At 39.9% G+C, this 22512-nt stretch overlaps 1 protein-coding gene across 1 annotated transcript in view; it reads left to right on the plus strand.

Annotated features, from left to right (window-relative positions):
• The first annotated feature begins 9324 nt into the window (after positions 1–9324).
• ENPP2 (ectonucleotide pyrophosphatase/phosphodiesterase 2) overlaps positions 9325–22512 on the plus strand; it is a 95824-nt gene continuing 82636 nt past the window's right edge. The window contains exons 1-3 of the mRNA XM_042781790.1: positions 9325–9357; positions 9783–9885; positions 21895–22050. Coding sequence (XP_042637724.1) covers positions 9325–9357; positions 9783–9885; positions 21895–22050 — 292 coding nt within the window. The remainder of the gene's footprint in view (positions 9358–9782; positions 9886–21894; positions 22051–22512) is intronic.

Below are 22512 nucleotides of genomic sequence, written 5' to 3' on the forward strand. Positions count from 1 at the left end.
CAGTGGTAGCCGGGCACCATCTAGTTCTTCTGGTCTCATAGTCGTATAGGCTGCAGATCAGATGGTGTACCAGTCGCTAGGACTAATTGTTTCCATGAGTTTTGGTTTTCTTCACTCTTCCTGTGCCCTTCTTAACTATGCACTCCTGTCTGTCCAGCTTTCCCTCTATGTAAATGCTGTCACTCTGGTGCCCCATAGCTGATTGCTCTAAGGGTTATATCTCCCCAGAGTAGGTGGGTGCATCACCCTGGGGTAGGTGTACGTCATGTAAGTCTTTTTACTGTTGGGCTGAGAGCCAGTCCATGGTAGTGAATCCAATTCTAAGCCCGAAGGGTAAAGTGGGGCCATAGTCTTGGGGGTTCCACCAGTCTCTATTGACCAGTAATTCTGATCATTTTTGTTTTTCTGAAATTTGTTCCACATTTTTCCTCCAATTGTATCGAGGATCTCCAGTTTTGATCCCTTTCTGAGTGGTTGGCATTGGTAGCCAGGCACCATCTAGTTCTGATCTTGGAGTCATGAAGGCTGAAGTTCTTGTGGTCCATCTTATCCTTGGACTAATTGTTTCCAGGTGCCTTTGATTTTCTTTGCCCTTCTTTGCTTCAGATGAGAGGAGACCAAACAAAGCTAAAATATTTATTGAGGGTAATTAAAAAAAAAACTTCAGTGAATAACAGTATTTTCAATGTTTAAAGTAAAGAATGATGTTACTTTAAATCAATTGCCTTGGATGATTTTTTTGCCCAGCATACAAATTGAATAGGTATGGTGAAAGGATACCTGACACACACCTTTCCTGATTTTAAACCATGCAATATTCCCTCATTCTGTATAAGCCCAATTAAGTGTTCTGGAATTCCTAGTCTTCATGCTGTTACCCATAATTTGTTATGATCCACACAGTCAAACATCTTTCTGGTAGACTCTGCTTTCAGACAAGATCCATCTGAATATCAACAATGATATCCCTCATTGCATGTCCTCTTCTGAATCCAGCTTAAATTTTTGGCAGTTCCGTGTCTATGTACTGCTGCAGCTGCTTTTGAATGATCTCCAGCAAAATTTTATTTACATATGAATTAATGCTATTATTTGATAATTTCTGCATTCTGTTGGATCATCTTTCTTTGGAGTGAGCACAGGTATGAGTCTCTTCTAGTTGGTTGCACAGATAGCTTTTCTACAAATTTCTTAACAGAAATGAGTAAGCACCTCCAGTGCTGTATCCATTTGTTGAAACATCTCGATGGGTATTCCATCAATTCCTGAAGCCAGGTTTTTCTCCAATGCCTTCAGTTCACCTTGGACTTCTTCCTTCAATATCGTTGGTTCTTGGTCATGTACTACCTCCTGAAGTGGTTGAACAACATCCAGTTGTTTTTGGTACAATTGTGACTCTGTATATCCCTTCCATCTTTCCATGCTTCCTGAATTATTCAATACATTGCCCATAGAATACTACAATATTGCAACTGTAGGCTTGAATGTTTGTTTCTTTCAGCTTGAGAAATGCTGAGTTCTTCCCTTTCGGTTTTCTAATTCCAGGTCTTTGCACATTTCATCACAATACTTTACTCTTTGAGCTGTCCTTTGAAATCTTGTGTTCAGCTCTTTTACTTCATCATTTCTTCCATTGCTCTTAGCTACTTTACATTGAAGAGCAAGTTTCAGAGTTTCTTCTACCATCCATTTTGGTATGTTCTTTCTTTCCTATATTTTTAGTGACTTTTTACTTTCTTAATGTCCTTGATGTCATCCCACAACTTGTCTGATCTTTGGTCATTAGTGGTCATTAATGCATCAAATCTGTTTTTGTGATGGTTTCTAAATTCAGGTATCATACACATACTTTGGCTGTTGTGGACTTGTTTTAATTTTCTTCAGCTTCAGCTAGCACTTGCATATGGGCAATTAATGGTCTATTCTGCAATTGGCCCATGCGTAGGTCTGACTGATGATATAGGACTTCTCCATTGTCTCTTTCCACAGACTCAGTCTATTTGATTCCTGTGTATTCTATCTGGTTAGCACCACGTGCATAGCTACTGTTTATGTTGTTGAAAAAGTATTTGCAATGAATAAGGCATTGGTCTTTCAAAATTCTATCCTGCAATTTGCAGTATCATTTCTGTCACCAAGGCCATGTTTTCCAGCTACCAATCTTCTTTGTTTCCAACTTTTGCATTCTAATCATCAATAATTATCAGGGCATCTTGATTGCATGTTTGATTAATTTCAGATTATAGAAGTTGGTAAAAATTTTCAATTTCTTCATCTTTGGCATTGGTATTCGGTAGGTAAATTTAAATAATAGTTGTATTAACTGATCTACTATACACACACATACACACACACACATGTACATCTATTTTAAGCAGAGAAGCCAGCTGGCTTATATGAAGAAGAATGCAGTATCAAGATTGTAAGCTGACTCATTAATAACCTGCAATATGCAGATGACATAGCCAAGCTTGCTGAAATTGAAGAGGACTTGAACCATTTACTTATCAAGATCAAAGACTACAGCTTTCAGTATGGATTACACCTCATAATAAACAAATTTCCTCACAATTGGACCAATAAGCAGCATCATGACATATGGAGAAAAGATTAAAGTTGTCAAAGATTTCATTTTACTTAGATCCACAATCGATGGCCATGGAAGCAACAGTCAAGAAATCAACATATTGAATTGGGAAAATCTGTGGCAAGAGACCTCTTTGAAGTGTTAAAAAGCAAAGATGGCACTTTGAGGACTAAGGTGTGTCCGACTCAAGTCCTGGTATTTTCAGTTGCTTCATGTACATGTGGAAGTGGGACAGTGAATAAGAAGACTGGAGAAGAATTGATGCCTTTGAATTGTTGCCTTGAAGTGTTGGTGAAGACTGCTGAATATAATATGGACGGCCAGAAGAATGAACCCACTCGTCTTGGAAGAAGTACAGCCAGAATGCTCCTTAGAAGTGAGGGTGGTGAGACTTCTCAGGTACTTCAGACATGTTATCAGGAGGGCACAGTCCCTGGAGAAGGACATCATGCTTGGTAAGGGAGGGGGTCAATGAGAAGAGGAAGACCCTCAATGAGATGGACTGACACAGTGGCTGTTACAATGGGCTCCAATATAGAAGGAGTGGGAGGGTGGTGAAGTACTGGGCAGTGTTTCATTCTGTTGTGCATGGGGTTGCTATGAGTTGAGTTTGATGCAACAGAACCTAACAACAAAAAGATGATTTTTTAAAATTACTGAAAAAATGTTTTAAAGCTACAGTCTATCCCCTTATTTTAGCCATTTAATTCTATAATTCTAGGGTCTTAGCAAATGGGGTTGCTAAGAATTGGAGTTGACTCTATGACACCTAACAACAACAACAACAACAAGCAAATGGATACATAGCTATATATCTTTCTTATTATCCAATGAAAACTTAATGATTGAATTTCCTGAGGATATATTTGGTCATCATAATCATTAAGTATTCATTATCCCAGGTGTCACATTTAACACCTTTCTCCTTTTCAACCCCCATGTCTGATTCATTAACAAGCCTTTTGTTTCCTAACTCCCCCACTTCTCCTTCTCCTCTACCACCATAACTTCCTTAATGCAAACTACCTTTATCTATTGTCTGGATCACTGCTATAGTTTCCAAACTGACCTGCTGTATTTATTCTTGACTCCTTGCAATTCATATCCATACTGTAAAGATTAAAGCTTCAAAATCTGATTATATAGCCACCTGCTTAAGCCTTTTAAAGGTTTTCTGTTGCTCTTAGGATAAAGAGAATATAGCCTAACACAATCTACAAGACCCCTAATGAACTGGCCTCTCGTAAACTCTCCTGCCTCATTTCACTCCATGCTAACTTTTCTCCTCCCTGCACTAGTTAAATAAGACTCCTTTTCATCTCGTGCATGTGCCATGCCTCCACCCTACATAGAACATTGTTACCCCGTGTAGAAAGTCTTTCCTCCTCTCTTAATCTAATTACTCCCACCTAGCCTTCAGAGCACAGCTAATTTGAAGCTTACTCTGCAAAGTCTTTCTTGACCTCCCTGCCTAGGTCAGATTGGAATCAATATGTTCTCATAGCACCAGGTACTTCTCCACTTCTGCACTTACCGCACTTGAAATTTTACATTGACCTCTGTGTGGATTTATGAAGAGTATGAGTTGGCTCCCTCTGTAGTGCAAATGCTTAGAACAATGCTTGGTGCATAGTGAGAGCTAATGGATATTTGTGCAATCAAGGAAGAGTTGGAGAGCAAGGAGAATGCTGGCTTGTGAAGGTTCATGCTCCTGTTCCATTAGGAGTGAATGTCAGCATGGAGATACATCATATAAAATGAAGTCATGGAATGATGTGTCAGTACTGATTTCAGCTTGCCATCTTATAATAGCTGATAGCACAAATCCTATCTGCATCTGACCAAACCAAAAGCCCACTGTATGGAACCAGACTCATAGCAACCCTGCAGGATAGAGTAGAACTGCTCCACAGAATTTCCAAGGCTTTAAATCTTTATGGAGATGCCACCACCAACCTTTTGGTTAGTGGCTTACCACTTTGACTAGCATTTCACTAGGGCACCCTTGCATTTGACCAGCTGCGTGCAACTTGTCCACTGGAAAAGCCCTGGGACCATCCATTAGAAATACAACTTTGTTTCTGGGGTTTAGATTCTTAAGTGGTGTCTCCTTGAAACACATCTGCAGCCCTGGACTGTAGGGCCTACAACTGAGTATGTGTTGGCGGCATTTAAGCCAGCTTGTTCTCCTGTCAAAAGGAGCTCTGCTAGCACAGTGCCTAAGGCATCCGACTGCTAACCAGAAAGTTTGGTGGTTCAAACCCATCAACTAATCTGCGGAAGTAAGACTGGGCAATCTACATCCTTAAAGATTTACCACCTCGGAAGACCAATGGGGGTCGCTATAAGTTGGAATCGACTTGATGGCAGTGGGTTTTGTTTTGTTCTTTTTGTTGTTGTTGTTGTTCTATCAGCACTCATAGGAGCTCTGGTGGCTTAGTGCCTAAGGCATTTCACTGCTAACCAGAAGGCTGGTGGTTCAAACACACCAGTCACTCCTTCGAAGGAAGACTGGGCAATTTACTTCCATAGAGATACTGCCTCAGAAACCCAAGGAGGGGTCGTTATGAGTTGGATTTGACTCAATGGCAGTGAGTTTCATTTTTCAGGAGCTCTGGTGGCTTAGTGCCTAAGACATTTGACTGCTAACCAGGAGGCTGGCCATTCAAACCCACCAGGCACTTCTCAGAAGGAAGGTTGGGCAATCTATTTCCGTAGTGTTACTGCCTTGGAAACCCAAGGAGGGGTCGCTATGAATCAGATCCAATTAGACCGCAGTGAGTTTGGTTTTGGTCTGGTATCAGCCCTCATAATTGTCTGCTCAATTTCAATCACCAAATCCCTTTTGCAAAGATTGTTGCCCGTTTTCTTTTTAAATTCTGCATTTTCTTATAGCCCTCAACCAGTGAAAAATTTAAAGACTAGACCTAACTTTAAGAGTTTTAAAACAGAATAGAAGCATACATGTGGATGCTGTTATCTTGCTTTCAAGCATATATGCTGTGTTACTGTCAGTTGCTATTGAGTAGATTCTGACTTACGGTGACCCCATGAGTGCAGAGTACAAGTACTCCATAGAGTTTTCAAGGTTGTGACCTTTCGGAAGCAGATTGCCAGGCCTGTCTTCTGAGGCATGTTGGGGTGTGTTTGAACCGCTAACCTTTCGGCTAGTAGTCAAACGATTCACCATTTCTGCTACTTGAGCACTGCTAAATGATACTGCTGAGAATCAGGTGGGAATCCTGTAAGCAATCATCTAACATGACAGTCTTGGAAGTATTCTGGGAATAATGCAGAAAGTCAAGCCACATTGATTTTGCTTAGTGAGAAACTGAGGCATGTAAACTTTCAATCAGTTCATGAAAATTTCATAATTACTTGGGGAGGGGGACAAGAATGACAACCCTCAATCACATATCTTTCAAATCTCACTGGTAGACCTCGAGCTTTCTTATCTTAATCAAGACTTGGGAACAAGGACTCATAGAACCATTTTATGAAAAGATAGACTGTGCATTTGTATAAATGCATCTACTGTATTGCAATTAAGCGATACATACACTGCTGCTTTGTACCATCAGCAAAGTAAATGAAGTCCAGTTCTACTGCTTACAGTTTGCAGGTGATTCCCATGGAGGTACAATCATGGTTTGTCATTAAGAGATCTCAACTTTAGTGTCCAATCACTAGTGAATGCTAATAATAGTATAGCAGGATTGCATTATGAATCAAGCCATGCAATTCAACACTCAGGGCATAAACAGATTCGCTCAGAGAAGTTTAGTGTTCTGTTTCTCCCAACATTACTTGCATCAGAATAATCTATTGTGTCAGCTCTTGTCTGGGCCCTCACTGCCTCCTTTCCTCCCTGCCCCCAGACCCCCTGAATCAGAATCCTGAGGAGTGAGGCATACATATCAACATTTGAAACATGCTCCCAATAAAACTTGTGAACCACGGAGAGATTTCTAGGGGCTGAGTGTGTTGAAAGATTTGTTTATAGTTCTGAGTTTTCTTCTGCCAGGGGGCAGTGTTCTCTGAAATATGGCTGGATTAATAAACCATGCTGGAAGTTAATTTCTTCAGTCTCTCATATGGGTTCTTGTTTACTGACTGAGTCACATGGGATCGTATATCAAAATCTTAAACATCATAGCAGGTGAACTTTCTTATTATTTCTTTGTAATAGAAGGCTTTGGACTATATTCCAGTCCCTTTCTTCCTTTCTCCCTCCCTTCCTTGATACAAATACATGTAACAAAATATTTCTCATTTCAACAGTTTCTCCATGTACAATGCAGTGACATCAATTACTTACACTCCTCATGTTGTATATTCCTGTCATTTTAGTTGAGTTTCCAGGCCTACTTTATGCATCATCAGGCTTTTGGGTTTTCTCAGCTCTAGATGTGGTTATGTGCCGTCAAGTCAATTCTGACTCCCAGTGACTTCCTGCAACAGATTGAACTGTCCCATAGGGCTTTCTAGGCTGTAATCTTTACAGGAACTAGGGCTTTTCCCCTGGTGGGTTTGAACTGCTGACCTTTAAGTTAGCAGCAGAGTACTTAACTATTAAACCACCAAGGCACCTTCAGCTTTAGGCAATTAGGAGTAACTGCATTTTATTGTATTTGATGCTTAAATTAAAGACTTTGGTCATCCTCTTGACAGTTAATTTATGATGTCTTATAGTAACTTCCTGCCTAAGCCCAACTACGATTAGATGGTGTATATTTGTTTGTTTAAATGCGTTCCTTATACCTGATGACCTAATAGAAGTTAAAAGTCTTTGGCAGAACAGTTAACAGAAATAGTGGCTAAGCTCAGTTCTCCAAGATAATGGGTAACAAGTGCTGTACAGAAGCCAAATATGGATCAATTTGGCCATTAAATTTAAGACTTTCCCCTACACAGCTAGTTAATGGATGATGTTCAGCTTCTGTGCTCCTATGTTTTTTTTTTTTTTTTTCCAGAGGAGCCTTCATTCTCCTCAAGCTGCTTTTCTACAATCAAATGTCTGACAGAGTCTGAAGTTGTTGGCTTTTTGCTGGGCGCTGGGGAGCTTGGTGAGAAGGGAAGCTCCTATTGGAGCACATTTGGAGCACCGGGGCATAAAGTGACATCAGAAGACTGCCTTCATATTCTCCTTTTCAGTTTATATTTTCCCCCATCTATAGTGGTAGGCTTGCAGCTTGAAATTCAGCATAAAGTAGTAGAAAAATCTTCTGTGGGGTTAACATCTTTAATGAGTTTTGCTAAACACCCAACTCCAAATCATTTCAGTATGGCCTACAGACTAAAGCAACAGATTTCTGTTGTAGAAAAATCCATTAGCCTGCCATGTCTGCAAGAGTGTAGCACTAAACAGATTTCAGAATAGCAACGTGCAGTGTATTTGCTTTCTTCAATTAGTTGTTACTAAATTCTGGAATATATAATGAGAGCCAGGCCTACTGTGCAATCCACTATAAACAAGACCTTGCTTTTGTGCTCTGTGTTTGATTTGAGCAGAGCCACTGCTCCGTTAGGGATCTGGTGCGTGCTAAACCCCGGGTCTGTTTATGTACACATGTGCTGTGTAGGAGTGATGACCACTGGGCCTGGTGAGGGAAAACCACAAACAAACCTTCTCTCAGCTGACTCTTAAAGGGGAACAATATCTAAACAGCTTATAGATTTAGAGGTTTTGAGTTCTCCTTTGAAAAGTGTCAGAGTTGGCAAATTGCTTAGTGAAGTGATTTTAAAACTCACAGTCGCCTCAGAGGACACTATGTTTGGTGGCTAGATGATCATTTAACTGGGTGATGACTCAGGGTACGATTTTTTGAATCTGAATTCTCACTGCCATTGTGATTTCCTTTCTAAATTCAATTGCTAATAGAGCTTCCCCATTCTACACCCCCACACACTCAAGGGACACCCCTCCCCCAAAAAAGCTGGCAGCTTTTTTTGGGAAGAAGAGGCAGAAACTAAAGTTGTTTGTTCCCTCCTCCTAGGGCAGAAGGACTTTATGTTGCTTGCTTAGCTGGCATTCTCAGCAATTTGATAAAAGTTACTTCTCTAAACTTTAACAACAACATGGGGAAGAAATAATGCTATCTCTTGTGTTAGTTACAGTCTTGGGAGATTTCATCGTGAGAAATATTTGAGGAGTCAGGAGGAGCTGAGACTGTGGCAAGAGGGACAGGGTCGTTTAAACTGCCAGGAAAATAAAGAAAGTTGTAGGTTTATGAATTACAAAACTCTGCTAAAGTTTTTTTAAAAAAAGTTGAGAGGCTAACTGCATTGAATTACCACACTGTAAAGCCGAGAAGCTGCAAGCTGGTTGAAATCCCTGTTCAGCTCTGTTTCATTTTGATCGGGTGAAAGACATTTGGTTTCTTTTTGCAAACCTCTGTTTTTGGGAGGGAAGGAAAATGAGCACGCATTGGTACCGGCTGCAGCAACACAAGAAAACCTCACGTTGCCAGCGGAAACCACATGAAAGTGTCTGTGTGTTAGGGGAGGGCCCGATAAGGGGGTGGGGAGTAGGAGGAGATGCTGTAGCCTCTTCGGCTCCGGACTGCGATTTGTGAACGGACTGTGATGAAATCAGGCCTCGGACAAATCAGAGGCGCCTGTCAACCTCCCAGGTGGGATTACTCGTAGTTAATAGTCTGGACTCCGAGCCCCAAAGCAGTGCGGCCAGTGTAGGGAAGGAGAACGCGCTGCGGAGAGGTTTCCGAGAATCCTCTAAGATGGCCAGGAGAAGCGCTTTCCGATCGCATCAGGTAGGGGAACGGTGGAATGACAGGGCGAATGCTTGACCTTCAGATCGACTTCTTCACGAGTTTGCACTTTTTTTTCTTTTTAAAATTAAGACAGCGCTTTATGCTGCATTTTGGAAGTTGTAGGATTAGGTGGTGATGTGGAAATTTGAATTGCTTTCATATCATTTGATTTAGTCCACATGTAGCTAGACAGTACTAAATTAAATGATACGAAGGCAATTCAGAAGACTTCCACATCACTACCTAATCCTACAACTTTCAAATGCTGTCTTAATTTAAAAAGTAAAGCAAGCAAAATCGTTAACAAACTGTGGGGCAGTTCTATTCTGTTGTATAGAGTTGCTATGAGTGGAAATGGACTCTACAGCAGCTAACAAACGACAACAAAAGCTGCATTTGACAACTTGATCTCTTTATTCCCTTAGGTGATAGCCCTGTTCACTTTTGCCATTGGAGTCAATATCTGCTTAGGATACACTGTAAATAGAATTAAGAGAGCAGAGGGATGGGATGAAGGCCCGCCTACAGGTAAGTGTATCAGCTTTTCATATTTTAACCCTTTTAAAATACCGTACAACAGATAATAAATGCTCATTAAGAAAGTCATCTTTAGAATAGTCTTGCAGTTTATACTGATTTATTTAGTCCTAGATTTCTCTGGAATAAAGTGAGCTGTGTGGATAATTCAGGTGAGAGAGAGACTATAGTATTCTTTACGGAATATTTACAGTTACTTTATGATAACCGGCTTTTTAAAGTTTTATACTCTGAGATTTATAAATGTTTAGAGGAAGTAAAGACTTTCTTGTTGCTAGAAATGATGAGAACAGGTGTTGGTGTTAACATCTGAGAGGTATGAGTCTGATTGCTGCCATGTGCTGGCAAGCAGTATTTGCCACCAGAAAGTTCTAATCTCGAAAAAGGAGGAATGGAAGTGAGAGAGGCAGTTTTCATGAAATTCCACAAATTCAGGACTTTATAAGATTAAGATTTACCTAGACTAGAAAATACCTCAGAGATAGGTGCTTAGAAGAGATTACAGGATTGACTTGTACACTGTTTTTTCTTTTGGCATAAGGAAAGTTGCTTTGACTTAACTAATAGAACTGAATGAAGGAGTTTCCTTTTACAATACACTGCTGCACAAGCAGTGTGGGAATTCTTATAAAGGAGTTCCTTGTGCACATGGAGGGGGCTTAGCTGACCAAGTCTTAAGTAATGAGTTGGTTAATTTCCTGGAAATCGGAGCTGCTGATGGTTTTATGAATAAAAATGACATTTTAAGTAATGCGTACTCTAGGGGGCAATATTTTCTTGACTTTCCCTGACATCCCGAATGTTTGTTCACCTTCCTGGGAATTTTTTGTTTCTTGTCTTAATTGCTAAGGAAGACTATCACCTGCCTCTGGTTTCGCCAGCAACAAGCTTTTATTATTAACCAAGTTATAATCCAGGCCTTGATGAAATACTGTCTTTCTTACATCAAGTGAGTTGCTTTTGAGTCATGCCAGTGTGTTGAAAGAATAATATTATAAGTAAGTGAGTGAGTCGAAGTGGGGTGTGGTTGGGATGCGGAGTGAGAAAATAAATTGTAAAAATTGCAGCCCCAGGCAGCTAAATGGACAAAATCATCATCATCATCATCATCTTCTTCTTCTTCTTTTTTTTAAATAATATTTTACTGTGTTTTAGGTGAAAGTTTATACAGCGAATTAGGTTCCTCTTGAACAATTTTTATATAATTTGTTCCATGCAATTTGTTGCAATTTTTACAAGGTGTCAGCATTCTCATTATTTCCATTCTGTTTGTTCTGTTGCCATTGATCTAGCTTCCCTTCCCCTCCTTGCCTTCTCATCTCTGCTTTTGGATAACTGTTGACTGTTTGGTCTTACAGAGTTAATTGTTTAAGAGAGCACATTACTCAGGGGTGACATTGCTTATTTAATAAGCCACTCTATTATTTGGCTGAAAGGTAACCTGCAAAAATAGTTTTGATTCCAAGTTCAAAGAGTATTTAGGGCAATAGTCTTGGGTTTTCTTCAATTCCTTAATGGTCCAGTAGGTCTGACATTTTGTAGGAACTTCCCATTTTTCTCCCTATCTATGCAGGACCTTCTATTATGTCCTTGGTCAGAACAGTTGGTGGTTGTAGATGGGCGACCTTCTATTGCGTCCTTGTTCAGAACAGTTGGTGGTCATGGATGGGCACTGTCTAGTTTCTGCTCTTAAGCTAGAAGAGGCTGTGGTTTGTGTGGACTATTAGTCCTGTGGACTAGTTTCTTTTAGGAGCCTCATTCTCTTTTGTTACATATGAATAGAGACCAGTATTGGTATCTTAGGTGGCTGCTTGCCAGCTACTAAGCCTCCGGATGCTACTCACAGAACTGGGATATAGAATATTATCTTTGTGAACTGTTATGCCAGTTGACTAAGTTGTCCCCCGAGACTGTGGTCCCAAGCCTGTTTACTTAGTAAACCAATCCTGCAAGTTGTTTGGATATATCTAGGAAGCCTCGACAACTGTGGCCACTATGTGTTTGTTATACATGTGGATATATACACAGCACACACAAATGTGTGTATACATATGCCTGGCAATACACCTGTAGACGCATGTGCATTTACTTGCATATGCCTTTCAATAACATATGTGTCCATATCTACCTATATAACCACATATATATTTTTTGCTTGTTTTTACTGTTGTTGCATAGTTGTGTGTGTTACGGCATTTACCAAAATTGTCCCTTTATCTCACGTACTTCTTAGTGTCTTTATTTACTTTGGTCAGATTGTGCTGACTTCAGCCATATTTGGGATTGCCTTTCCCCTCACCAAAAGTAACAAGTGTCTACTATCTAGAAAGTGATTCCCCCTCACTTTCATCCCTGGTAACGGTCAACGAATTTTGCTTTCTTTGTATATTTCTATTCTTTACTTTTTATAATAGCGGGACCAAACAATATTTGTCTTTTTATAAGTGGCTTATTTCACTCAGCATAATGTTCTCCAGATTCATCCCTATGCAAGATACTTTGTGATTCCTTGTTATTCTTTCTAGTTGCATAGTATTCCATTATATGTATGTACCACAATTTGTTTACCCATTCATCTGTTGATGGTCACTTCATTTGTTTCCGTCTTTTTGCTACTGTGCATAATGCTGCAGTGAACATAGGTGTGTGTATGTCTATTCGTGTCACTGCTCTTATATCTCTAGGGTACATAGTTGGGAGTGAGATTGCTGTGTCATAGGTATTTCTGTGTCTCTCTTTTGGAAGCAGTGCCATACTGTTTCCATAGTGGTTGTACCATTTTACAATCCCACCAACAAATTTTAAGAGTTCTAATCCCCCCACCACCACATCAGCATTCGTGGTTTTCAGTTTTTTTGATCATTACCGTTTTTGCAGGAATGAAATTGTATCTTACAGATTTGATTCAAAATGAATTGTCTTCTGTTGGGAGGGAGAAGAGAGTAGATCGCTGGGCTGGAGAATTCTGTTTTTATTGGCAACAAATGCTGTCTTCAAAGGCCTCTTCTTGTTGCAGACAAGTATAGCTGCCATTGACACTGACCATGACTGCCCAGACCGGAAATCAAGTCCTTAGTACAATCAGTCATGTGGGCAAGCTAGGAGCTCACAGCCCACTGCTAGTGCTTTCCCATGCACCCTAAAAAGAGCTGTTTTTCTGCTTTGTCTTTGTATATTTTGTTACTGTTGTTGTTAGTTGCTGTAGAATCGATTCTGACTCATGACGACTCCATGCGTGTAGAATAGAACAGCTCCGTAAAGTTTTTAAGGATGTAACTTTTTGGAAGTACATCTCCATGCCTGTGTTCCAAGACACTTCTGGGTGGGTTTGAACAGCTAATCGAACACTTAATGAGCTACACAGATTCTGCCTTAATATATTACTTCAGCTAAAACAGGTATTAGGAAAATTAAATGTTTAATGAATGTGTCACATCAAGCCACTCATAGTTTTCAAAGTTGACTTTATTAGAAAATAATCATGAATGCTCTAGACGGATATTCTGGTGAATTAGGTTCTCTCCCTGGATCCCTGTCACTTGCCGTGTGGTCCTGGGCTTGCCACTTGTGAGATCTGTTCCCTTAGCAGTACGAGGGACAACCCTAATGATTGCTCATTTTTCTTCTGGATTAAAAATGTCCATAATTCTACCATTCTGTTTCATTGCCTCTTGAATTTTTGCGCTCCATGCTTGAGAACTTGAGAAGTCTAGACCAGATTTATTAATACTTAAACAATTTTGTTTATGATATTTTTCCACATGATAGGGTTTATAAGAACTAATGAGAACTAATAATGATAATTATATGAAACAGAAGGACTAATGTATCAATGCTACTTTTGGAAAAACAATACTGAAGCAAATTGTTATAAAATCTGAGTGATTGTGAATACACTATAGAAGAGTCACTTCTTAAATCATCATTTAATTAAATCATTGCTTAAGCCTTTGCAGTATCTTTCAAATAAAGAATTATAGACTTATGCCTAAGTGAAGCTTAGTCTTGTGGTACAACACCATTTCAGTCTGAGTTTTACGGCTCTGGTAAGCTGCACAACCTTTTTATATTTTTTATTTTTCTTTGGGTGCCACTTACCTGCTGTTTAGGCACTGGAATCGATTTCTCCAGGATCAGGGCCACAAGTGTATTTGGGTAAAAGCATAGTGTTGACAGTTTTCTGCATTTTTATTCTTGTTAATGCTACACGTGCCTAGGAAGGTCTTCACGCAGATGATACATTTGATTGGTTATCCTGACTGTTGGCAAAACCTTCATATCAGAGAACATTGGATGAAGTCTATTAGAACAAGATGCTGGGAGGAAAAGTAGTCATGCTCATTTCCAACAATCCTTCCAGGCTCCAAAGATATCTGGGGGAGCTCAAGGCTGCAAGGTTGTTTCAACAAATAGAAGAAAACACTAAAGAAATTAATAAATGGCCAACCTCCGATTGAGAGCTGGATCTTCCATTGAAAAGCATGCTGCTGCTTGTGTCATAAATGTAGCTTCTCAGAGCCCTCAACCTAGCTGAGAGTGTTCTGCACCCATGCCTACCCTTGCTGTTGTACTATGGACTAGGGTGTTAGTTTCAAGGCTGTGGCACTGCAAACAAACTGTTATAATTAATTAACTAGCACACTTGTTACACCTGGATTTATTGCTAGTACCTAGTGATCTATTGGAAGTGATGCTGGAATAGGATTTTTTTCTACCAGATTATGAAAAATCTATAGGTTTGTAAATAAAATTTGAAATCAGCTAATTATAGCTCTGTTGTATGAAAAGAATAAGCACTGAGGTTAATGACATGGATGGAATACATCAGCTTGGCACCTTTGTCTCACACCTAATGTGGCCAATCTGATTTGTCTTTAAAGCTTTGTGTGTGTACAGGTGTGTGCACACTCATGTGCATGTGTGTGCCTTTGTGGTGTTATGGGCCGTCTGGTCTACTGAAATTTATGCTCTTCATCTTCTTCCTTCTCCAGGTGCATATGGAATATCCCTGTGAGTTCTAGGCAATTTACTACTTGAAAGACAAAAGGAAATTTGTGAGCTTGTAAATAGATGGTTAATGGAGAGCTTGAAAGCTCATCCAGTTCATCATCAGTTTTAGTGGCTTGAAAGGGAAGTTTAGAAGTGTGTGAATGAAATCCATGGGTCAATATGAAGTGAAGACTGTCGCTAGCAAGTGTAAGACTAAAGCTTTTCATTGTGAATAATACAGAACACAGAACATGGTAGTGGGAATGAGAAGGCGTATGGTCGTTTGGTAACTTTTGTAGTCAGTACAATGAAAAGCTCTTGAGACAGTGGGAGAGTAGATTATAGAAGATGGGAGAAGTGACAGATATAAGCCATTGCTGTGGGAGGACAGCGATCACATGAGCAATAGGGTGTCCTGTGACTTTATGCCAACTCTGATGCAGAGATCAGGGGGATTGTAATTCAATGGAATGAAATGATCTGACTTTGAATGTCAGAGGGCATGGACTTCTCCCATCCTTAGCTAAATAGGGCTTTGCAGCAGTGGTTTTTCAGGCATCTGAAATCTGTCTGCAGAGTCTCTTCTCTTGACTGTGAACCCAGACATCTCAGTCTTCAATAGAGATCAACAGATTCTTGAATCAACAAAATTCAGCAAGTCTTCCAAAATCAAATGTTTTAAAGGATCTTCCAAAATTTGGAATCTGTGGACCAAACTTTGAAAAACACTTTCTGAATAAAAAAGATACTGTAGTTTTAGCCAGATGCTCTAAATTGTAACCTGGTCTTTGCTAGCTAAAATTAGGTCTAACCAGTAACCAGTTGACTCCAACCCATGGCGAGCCCATGTGTGTCCCAGGAGATCTGTGCTCCACAGGGTTGTCAATGGCTGAGTTCTCAGAAGGAGATAGTCAGGCCTTTCTTCAAAGATACCTCTTGGCATCTTGATCTTCCAGCTTTTCGATCACCATCTGAGCATGTTAACTATTTGCACCAGCCATTATTAATCTGAAAATGTTTTTGAAAGAGAAATGTCATACTAAGACTGGCAAAAATGATAAGATGTTAAATATATATTGATACATTTAATTCATTTTCAAGTTAACAATACCTGCAATTTAAAATGACAGCTTTTCATTGTTTCGTAGCAGATTTGCAGATTATTCAGATTTACGCCACTGATTACTTTCATCAATGCTTTTGTGTAATTTAGAAGTTAAATTGAGTAGAAATCTGGTTTCTTGCAGTGTGTGAGGATATTGTATTACGAATGCAGTATAAGTACAGGTGTTTTCTATACATTTTCCTACTTATGTATGAAGAAAAGATCTTTGAAAATCTGCCCCAGCAGCTGTCAGGAGAAGGAGCTAATGATGGTGGCACAATAGTGGGTATTTATAGAAATTGATGCCCAATATTTTGGGAACAGAGATATTGACATGCAAGCCTGAATGTAGTGTCCCTTTGCTAAGGATGAGGCGAAAATATCAAGAAAAAAAGGACAACTTTATGTTTTATAAGGAAGTGTGACCAGAAAGCATGAATCATATACTCACGATGAGGCAGGGTGTGGTATTAAATTCTGGAGCTGGGCAGCGTGAATGGCTGACCAGAGTAAATGAGACATGTACTTAAGAAGGGGCATAATGCAGTATTAGACACTAGAGCTGGGCGGTATCTCCTACTCTGCCATTCTCCTTCCTTGCAGCAAATACTTCAAACAGGGCAGACAGGCATGGAAGAACAACAAAGCAAAACAAAACAAAACAAAACACCATGAGTTGCAAAGTAAAACTGTGCTCCGTGGGTTTTCCATGACTGTGACTTTTCAGAAGCAAATCACTAGACCTTTCTTCCAAGGCACTTATTGGTGGGTTTGAACCACAAACCTTTCAGCTAGTAGCCAAGTGCTTAACTGCACCACCCAGGGGCTCCTGACCCAGGAGAACCAGTCCTTTAATGCTCCCGAGGAAAGGAGGTGACCTAATCATACTGTGTAACTCATCTTGAGGCATTATGCTCATTTTCTGGAAAAAATTGGGGTGAGGACCAAGGTGAATGGGAGGCATAGTCAAGGAGCAATGTCTCAAACCCTAAAATAGGAACAGACAAAACTTAAAGAACCTTCCAGGTTTTGAGTAGGCTAAATGTTTCCAAGTTCAAATAGTGTTTCCTCTTTGGCCAACATCCAAATCTAAATTTATGTTTTGTGGAGGAATTTTGAGGGAAATATGGTTGGAAGCCCAGGATGAAGTAATGTGTAGGTCATAGCTCTTCATAACTTGGGTTCTTTCTAATAGCCTAGTGAAATTATCAATAGTTTTTCTCAACATCGTGGAGTAAATGTCACCAGAATTCTGTAATACTACCTCAGAATGTGGATGATAATGTGGAATATTTTAGAAATAAAGTTTTACTTAACTAGGTAAGAAGTATCTTCACCACAGCTGCTATTTCTGTCTAGATTATGAATTTGAATGAAATGAGTCAAGGTTTACATGGATATTTCTTTAAATCATGGAATCATGCTTCATGACAAATTCTCCCACCATCTCAATAGCTTGTCATTGTACTGACTACAAAAGTTATCAAGTGAACATAAGCCTTTTCATTCTCACTACCATGTTCTGTGTTCTGTATGATTCACAATGAAAACATTGTGATAACATTGAGAAGAATGGGAATTCCAGAACACTTAAATGTAATTATGAGGACCCTGTACATAGACCAGGAGGCTGTCACTCAAACAGAAGAAGGGGACACTGCATGGTTTAAAATCAGGAAGGGAGTGAGTCAGGGTTGTATCCTTTCACCATATTTATTCGATCTGTATGCTAAGCAAATAATCAGAGAAGCTGGACTATATGAAGAAGAATGTGACATCAGGATTGGAGGAAGACTCATTAGCAATCTGCCATATGCTGACGATACAACCTTGCTTGCTGAAAATGAGGATGAAGCACTTGTTGATGAAGATTGGAGACTACAGTCTGGTCTGCAGTGTGGATTACACCTCAATATAAAGAAAACAAAAATCCTCACAACTGGACTAATAAGCAACATCACAATAAATGGAGAAAAGATTGAAGTTGTCAATGACTTCATAGTACTTGGTTCTATATTCAACACCAATGGAAGCAGCAGTCAAGACATCAGAAGACATATTGGATTGGGCAAATTGGCTGCAAAAGACCTCTTTTAAGTGCTGAAGAGCAAAGATAGCTTCTTGAAGACTAAGGTGTGCCTGACCCAAGCCTTGATGTTTTCAGTCACCTCATAGGCACGTAACAACTGAGTAATGAATAAGGAAGACCATAGAAGAGTCGATGCTTTTGAGTTGTGATGTTGGCAAAGAATACTGAAAGCACCATGGACTGCTAAAAGAACTAACATCTGTCCTGGAAGAAGGGCAGCTGGAATGCTCCTTGGAAGTGAGAATGGCCAGACTTCATCTCACTTACTTCGGTCATGTTGTAAGAAGGGGCCATTCCCTGGAGAAGGATATTATGCTGGTAAAGTGGAGGGTCAACAAAAAAGGGGAAGGCCCTCAAGAAGATGGATTGACACAGTGGCTGCCATGATGGGCTCAGGTATGGCAAGGATTGTGAGGCTGGTGCAGGACCAGGTGTGTTTCATTCTACTGTACATATGATCGCTATGAGTCAGAGATGACTCAGAGGCACCTAACAACGGCAACAACAACAACAACACATGCTTCTGTGAAAAATGAGCAATTCATCCAATCGTATCACCCACACAGAAACGCACATCCATACATATATACACACACTCATTTTTAAATTGAAGTCCCTATTTTGGGGAAAAAAATGCATCTGGATAGACCCGAACAATTTATTTTTCAAGATTCTGGAGCTAAATTGTACCTTGGAAGTAAAATAACATAATTTCAAATCTGTGATGAAAATAGCAGCAATAGGATTTGAATCTCATGGAAGTATGGGAAAATGTCGGAGGAGAGGTGAGCCTCTATCATCCTTATCACATTTCAGTGTGCGTGCTGTTTGTTTTTCTGCTTCTTTTGGATGTCTCAGTAATGATCTAAGAAGAAAATTCTGGCATACCAAGTACGTTAAGCTTTTCGTTCTTATCACATCTTCCCACAGGCTAGAGAGCCACAGTTTTCACATACATGGTCTTGAGACATAAGCCAAGTGAATGAAGGTTTTGGAGACTCTAGATGTTAGAATAAGTCAGGGGCCTTTCCACATTTAACTGTTAATAAGGTACACTAAAGGACCCTTGGTGGCCCAATAGTTAAGTGCTCGCTGCTGACCAAAAGGTTGGCAATTTGAACGCACCCAGTAGCTCTGAGGTAGCAAGACCTGGTGATCTGCTCCTGTCAAGATTCTAAAGCAAAAGCAAACCCATTGCCATCAATTCCGACTCACAGTGACTCTTGAGGCAGAATGAAACTGCACCATAGCGTTTCCAAGGCAGTCATCTTTACGGGAGCAGACTGGTACACCTTTCTCCCAGGAATGGCTAGTATGTTTGAACTGGTTGAAGAAAGGCCAATAAAATGGATTAAAATTCATGTGGAAATTGGAAGTCAAGAAAGAATAGGGAAGAAATGGTGAGGAAGGACAAGCAAAGCATGTGGGTTGAGGAAAATTTCAAACGTGTGCTGGGACATCCCAAACAAGAGGAGGCAGGGCAAGTAAACTGGGATGTGTTCTGAGCTCTCTCTTTCTCTCAGCTACAAGCATAGCTAAGCAGCTCAGGGAAGCAAGTGCTACTCAGAATCTATTGAAGGGCTCTTGGATTGATTCTGTCTAAGCAGCATGCTTAAAAGAATAATTCAATTATATATGTATTTTCCTAATATTTCTTTACTTTTACTACAGTTTTTTTTTTTTTTTTCCCCCTCTTTTCACTCCACTACCTCTCTTTCCCCATAGTTTCTTATGGTCCAGCATACACTGTTGATATGTTGGCCAAAGTCAATAGAAAAATGTAGTTTGTAGATCAGAGGTAAAGCACTACATTGGAAACCTGACGTTATTTTCTAAAGTGAACTGGTACATTTTGTATGTATTTCGACATCCCAGAATCAACCATGCAAAAACGTTTTATGTTTCATGGTCTAGTGAATCTGTTTGCTTTAGTTGGACTGATCTGATGCCGTAAAAGCTAGGGTTAGGTGACTGTAACTTTAGCAAGGGCTAAGGTTTGAACAGGATGTTCAGGTAAATGGCTTGGGTGAACCTAGAAATACCATTTAACATCTGTTCTCCACTGCTTCTATTTTTTTTCCACCTGATTTTACAGCTAATAATAAAAATGAGAAAAAAAAAAAGAAAAGGAAAATACACTAACGTGTAAATAAGAAAATGTAAACAACATGTTATAAATGATATTTCTTAGGATATTCACACATAATGCATGTTAACATTTATATATATCTGTGAAAGAGAGAAGGAGTCCTGGTAGCACAGTGGTTAAGTGCTTTGGCTGCTAACTGAACAGTTGGAAGTTTGAACCCACCCAGAGGCTTTGTGGGAGAAAGACCTGGCATTCTGCTTCCATAAAGATTCCAGCCTACATTCAGACTCCTCCCTTACAAGCAAGGATAATCGCACTGACTTCACAGAATTACTGAGAGAACTGAATTTAGATAGTAAACTTTATCAAGAATATGAACAAAACTCAACTCAGTGCCGTCGAGTCAATTTTGACTCATAACAACCCCTCCTTGGGTTTCTGAGGCGGTATCACTATGGAAATAGATTGCCCAACCTTCTTTCTGAGGAGTGGCTGGTGGGTTTGAACCACCAGCCTTCTGGTTAGCAGTCAAATGCCTTAGGCACTACGCCACCAGAGCTCTTATAAAGTATATGAGGCTCTCAGAAAAAGATAAGTGTTCCTGTTTCCCAAATTTCATTTCTTTGAATATCATCTTCACAATTTTGACTATACACATGTAACATCTATGGGATTACAAATTTACTAATTTTTGTTAAGTCAAATTTAAATAAATTTCCCTTTTTCATTTGACTTGTTCTAAATAATGAAAACAAAATTTATAGGTTATATTTATGAGGTAAGGAGCTTTGGTGGTGCAGTGCCTAAGGTATTTGACTGCTAACCAGAGGGTTGGCAGTTCAAACCCACCAGCAGCTCCACAGCAGAAAGATGGGGTGATCTACTTCTGTAAAGATTTACTGCCTTGGAAACCCAGTGAGTGTCGTTATGAGTCAGAATTGACTTGATGACAGTGCGTTTGGTTTGCTTTTCATATTTATGAGGTAAAAACTCGCTGCCTTCAAGTTGGTTCTGACTCATAGCGGCCCCCATTTATATATATTTATATTTATATGTATAATTAAAAATATATAATTATTATGTCATATGAAAATAATAATAGAGGAGTTATTTTTGACAGGTTCAAGTTCAGACTATGAAGTTTGTGTCTGAGTAACCCCAGCTGTAGGGGTAGATGTTACAGCTGGAAGAGAACTTAAGGCGTCCCTTCCACTCTGATAGACTCAGCTTGTTCTGATAAACACATGGGTTCAATTTCCCTTACACAAAGCTGTGGATTTTTAAAGAGGCAAATGAGGTCTTGTTTCTAAATGAGTAGACCAAAGTACTATCTCTGTTGGCATCATTAGCATCCACCAGAGGCACTAACCATGTACAGATTTACAGTAATAATAATTGTTAATAGTAATAAAAGCGATAGCCAATATTGGTTATGTGTTTTTCATATATGATATTCTGCTAAGTGTTTTTCATGGATTATTTCATTTAATTTTCATTGCAATTTAGTGTTAATTTTATGAATCCTCCAGTTTAGAGAAGCAGCAGCTGTGGCTTAACAATGTGAAGTGACCTGCCCAGGGTACATAACTAGTGGGTGATGGGATGTAGCCAGGCCTCTAATCCAAAGTTGCTTTACATCACCACACTACACTGCTTCCCACCTCTTCCTCTCAGTGGTGACAAGACTCACTTCCCCATTGCATTGCCTGTGCCCCTTGTTCCTTGCAGTGTTATCAGATTCCCCCTGGATCAGCACCTCTGGATCTTGCAAGGGCAGATGCTATGAACTTCAAGAACTTGAGCCCCCTGACTGTCGGTGTGACAACCTGTGTAAGAGCTACAGCAGTTGTTGCCATGACTTTGACGAGCATTGTTTGAAGACAGGTATGACACTCTTCTGTTCCCTCTAGCCTCAAATAAATGATGAAAAATCTCCTTATTCTTGTTCACCCTGGTGTTGCCACCCTGCTCTGGTCTGTACAAACTGCAGGTTTCAGTCTTCCTTTTCAAATGACTGTCATCGTATGATGAGCACACTCCATGTGAATAATGTTGTTCCCACGCCAGATCCACTCAAAGAAGGTTCTTTTTAGCTGCAGTCGTTATTTGCTTCTTTTTGTCTTTTCAAGTAGACCCTCACCCTACGTCATCACACTCTGTCAATGCCATTCTGTTATTGCCTGCACAGCGCTTAGCACAGCATGAAATTATCTTGTTTATTGGTTTACTTGGCTGCATAGTGGCTAAGATACTTGCCTGCTCACCAGAAGGCTGGCGGTTCAAACCCACCAGCCACTCCTCGGAAGGAAGGTTGGGCAATCCTACTTCCGTAGTGATACTGCCTCG

Source organism: Orycteropus afer, unplaced genomic scaffold (genome assembly GCF_000298275.1).
Source record: "Orycteropus afer afer isolate SDZICR_OR568_19922 unplaced genomic scaffold, OryAfe1.0 scaffold00173, whole genome shotgun sequence".
Taxonomy (NCBI): Eukaryota; Metazoa; Chordata; class Mammalia; order Tubulidentata; family Orycteropodidae; genus Orycteropus; species Orycteropus afer.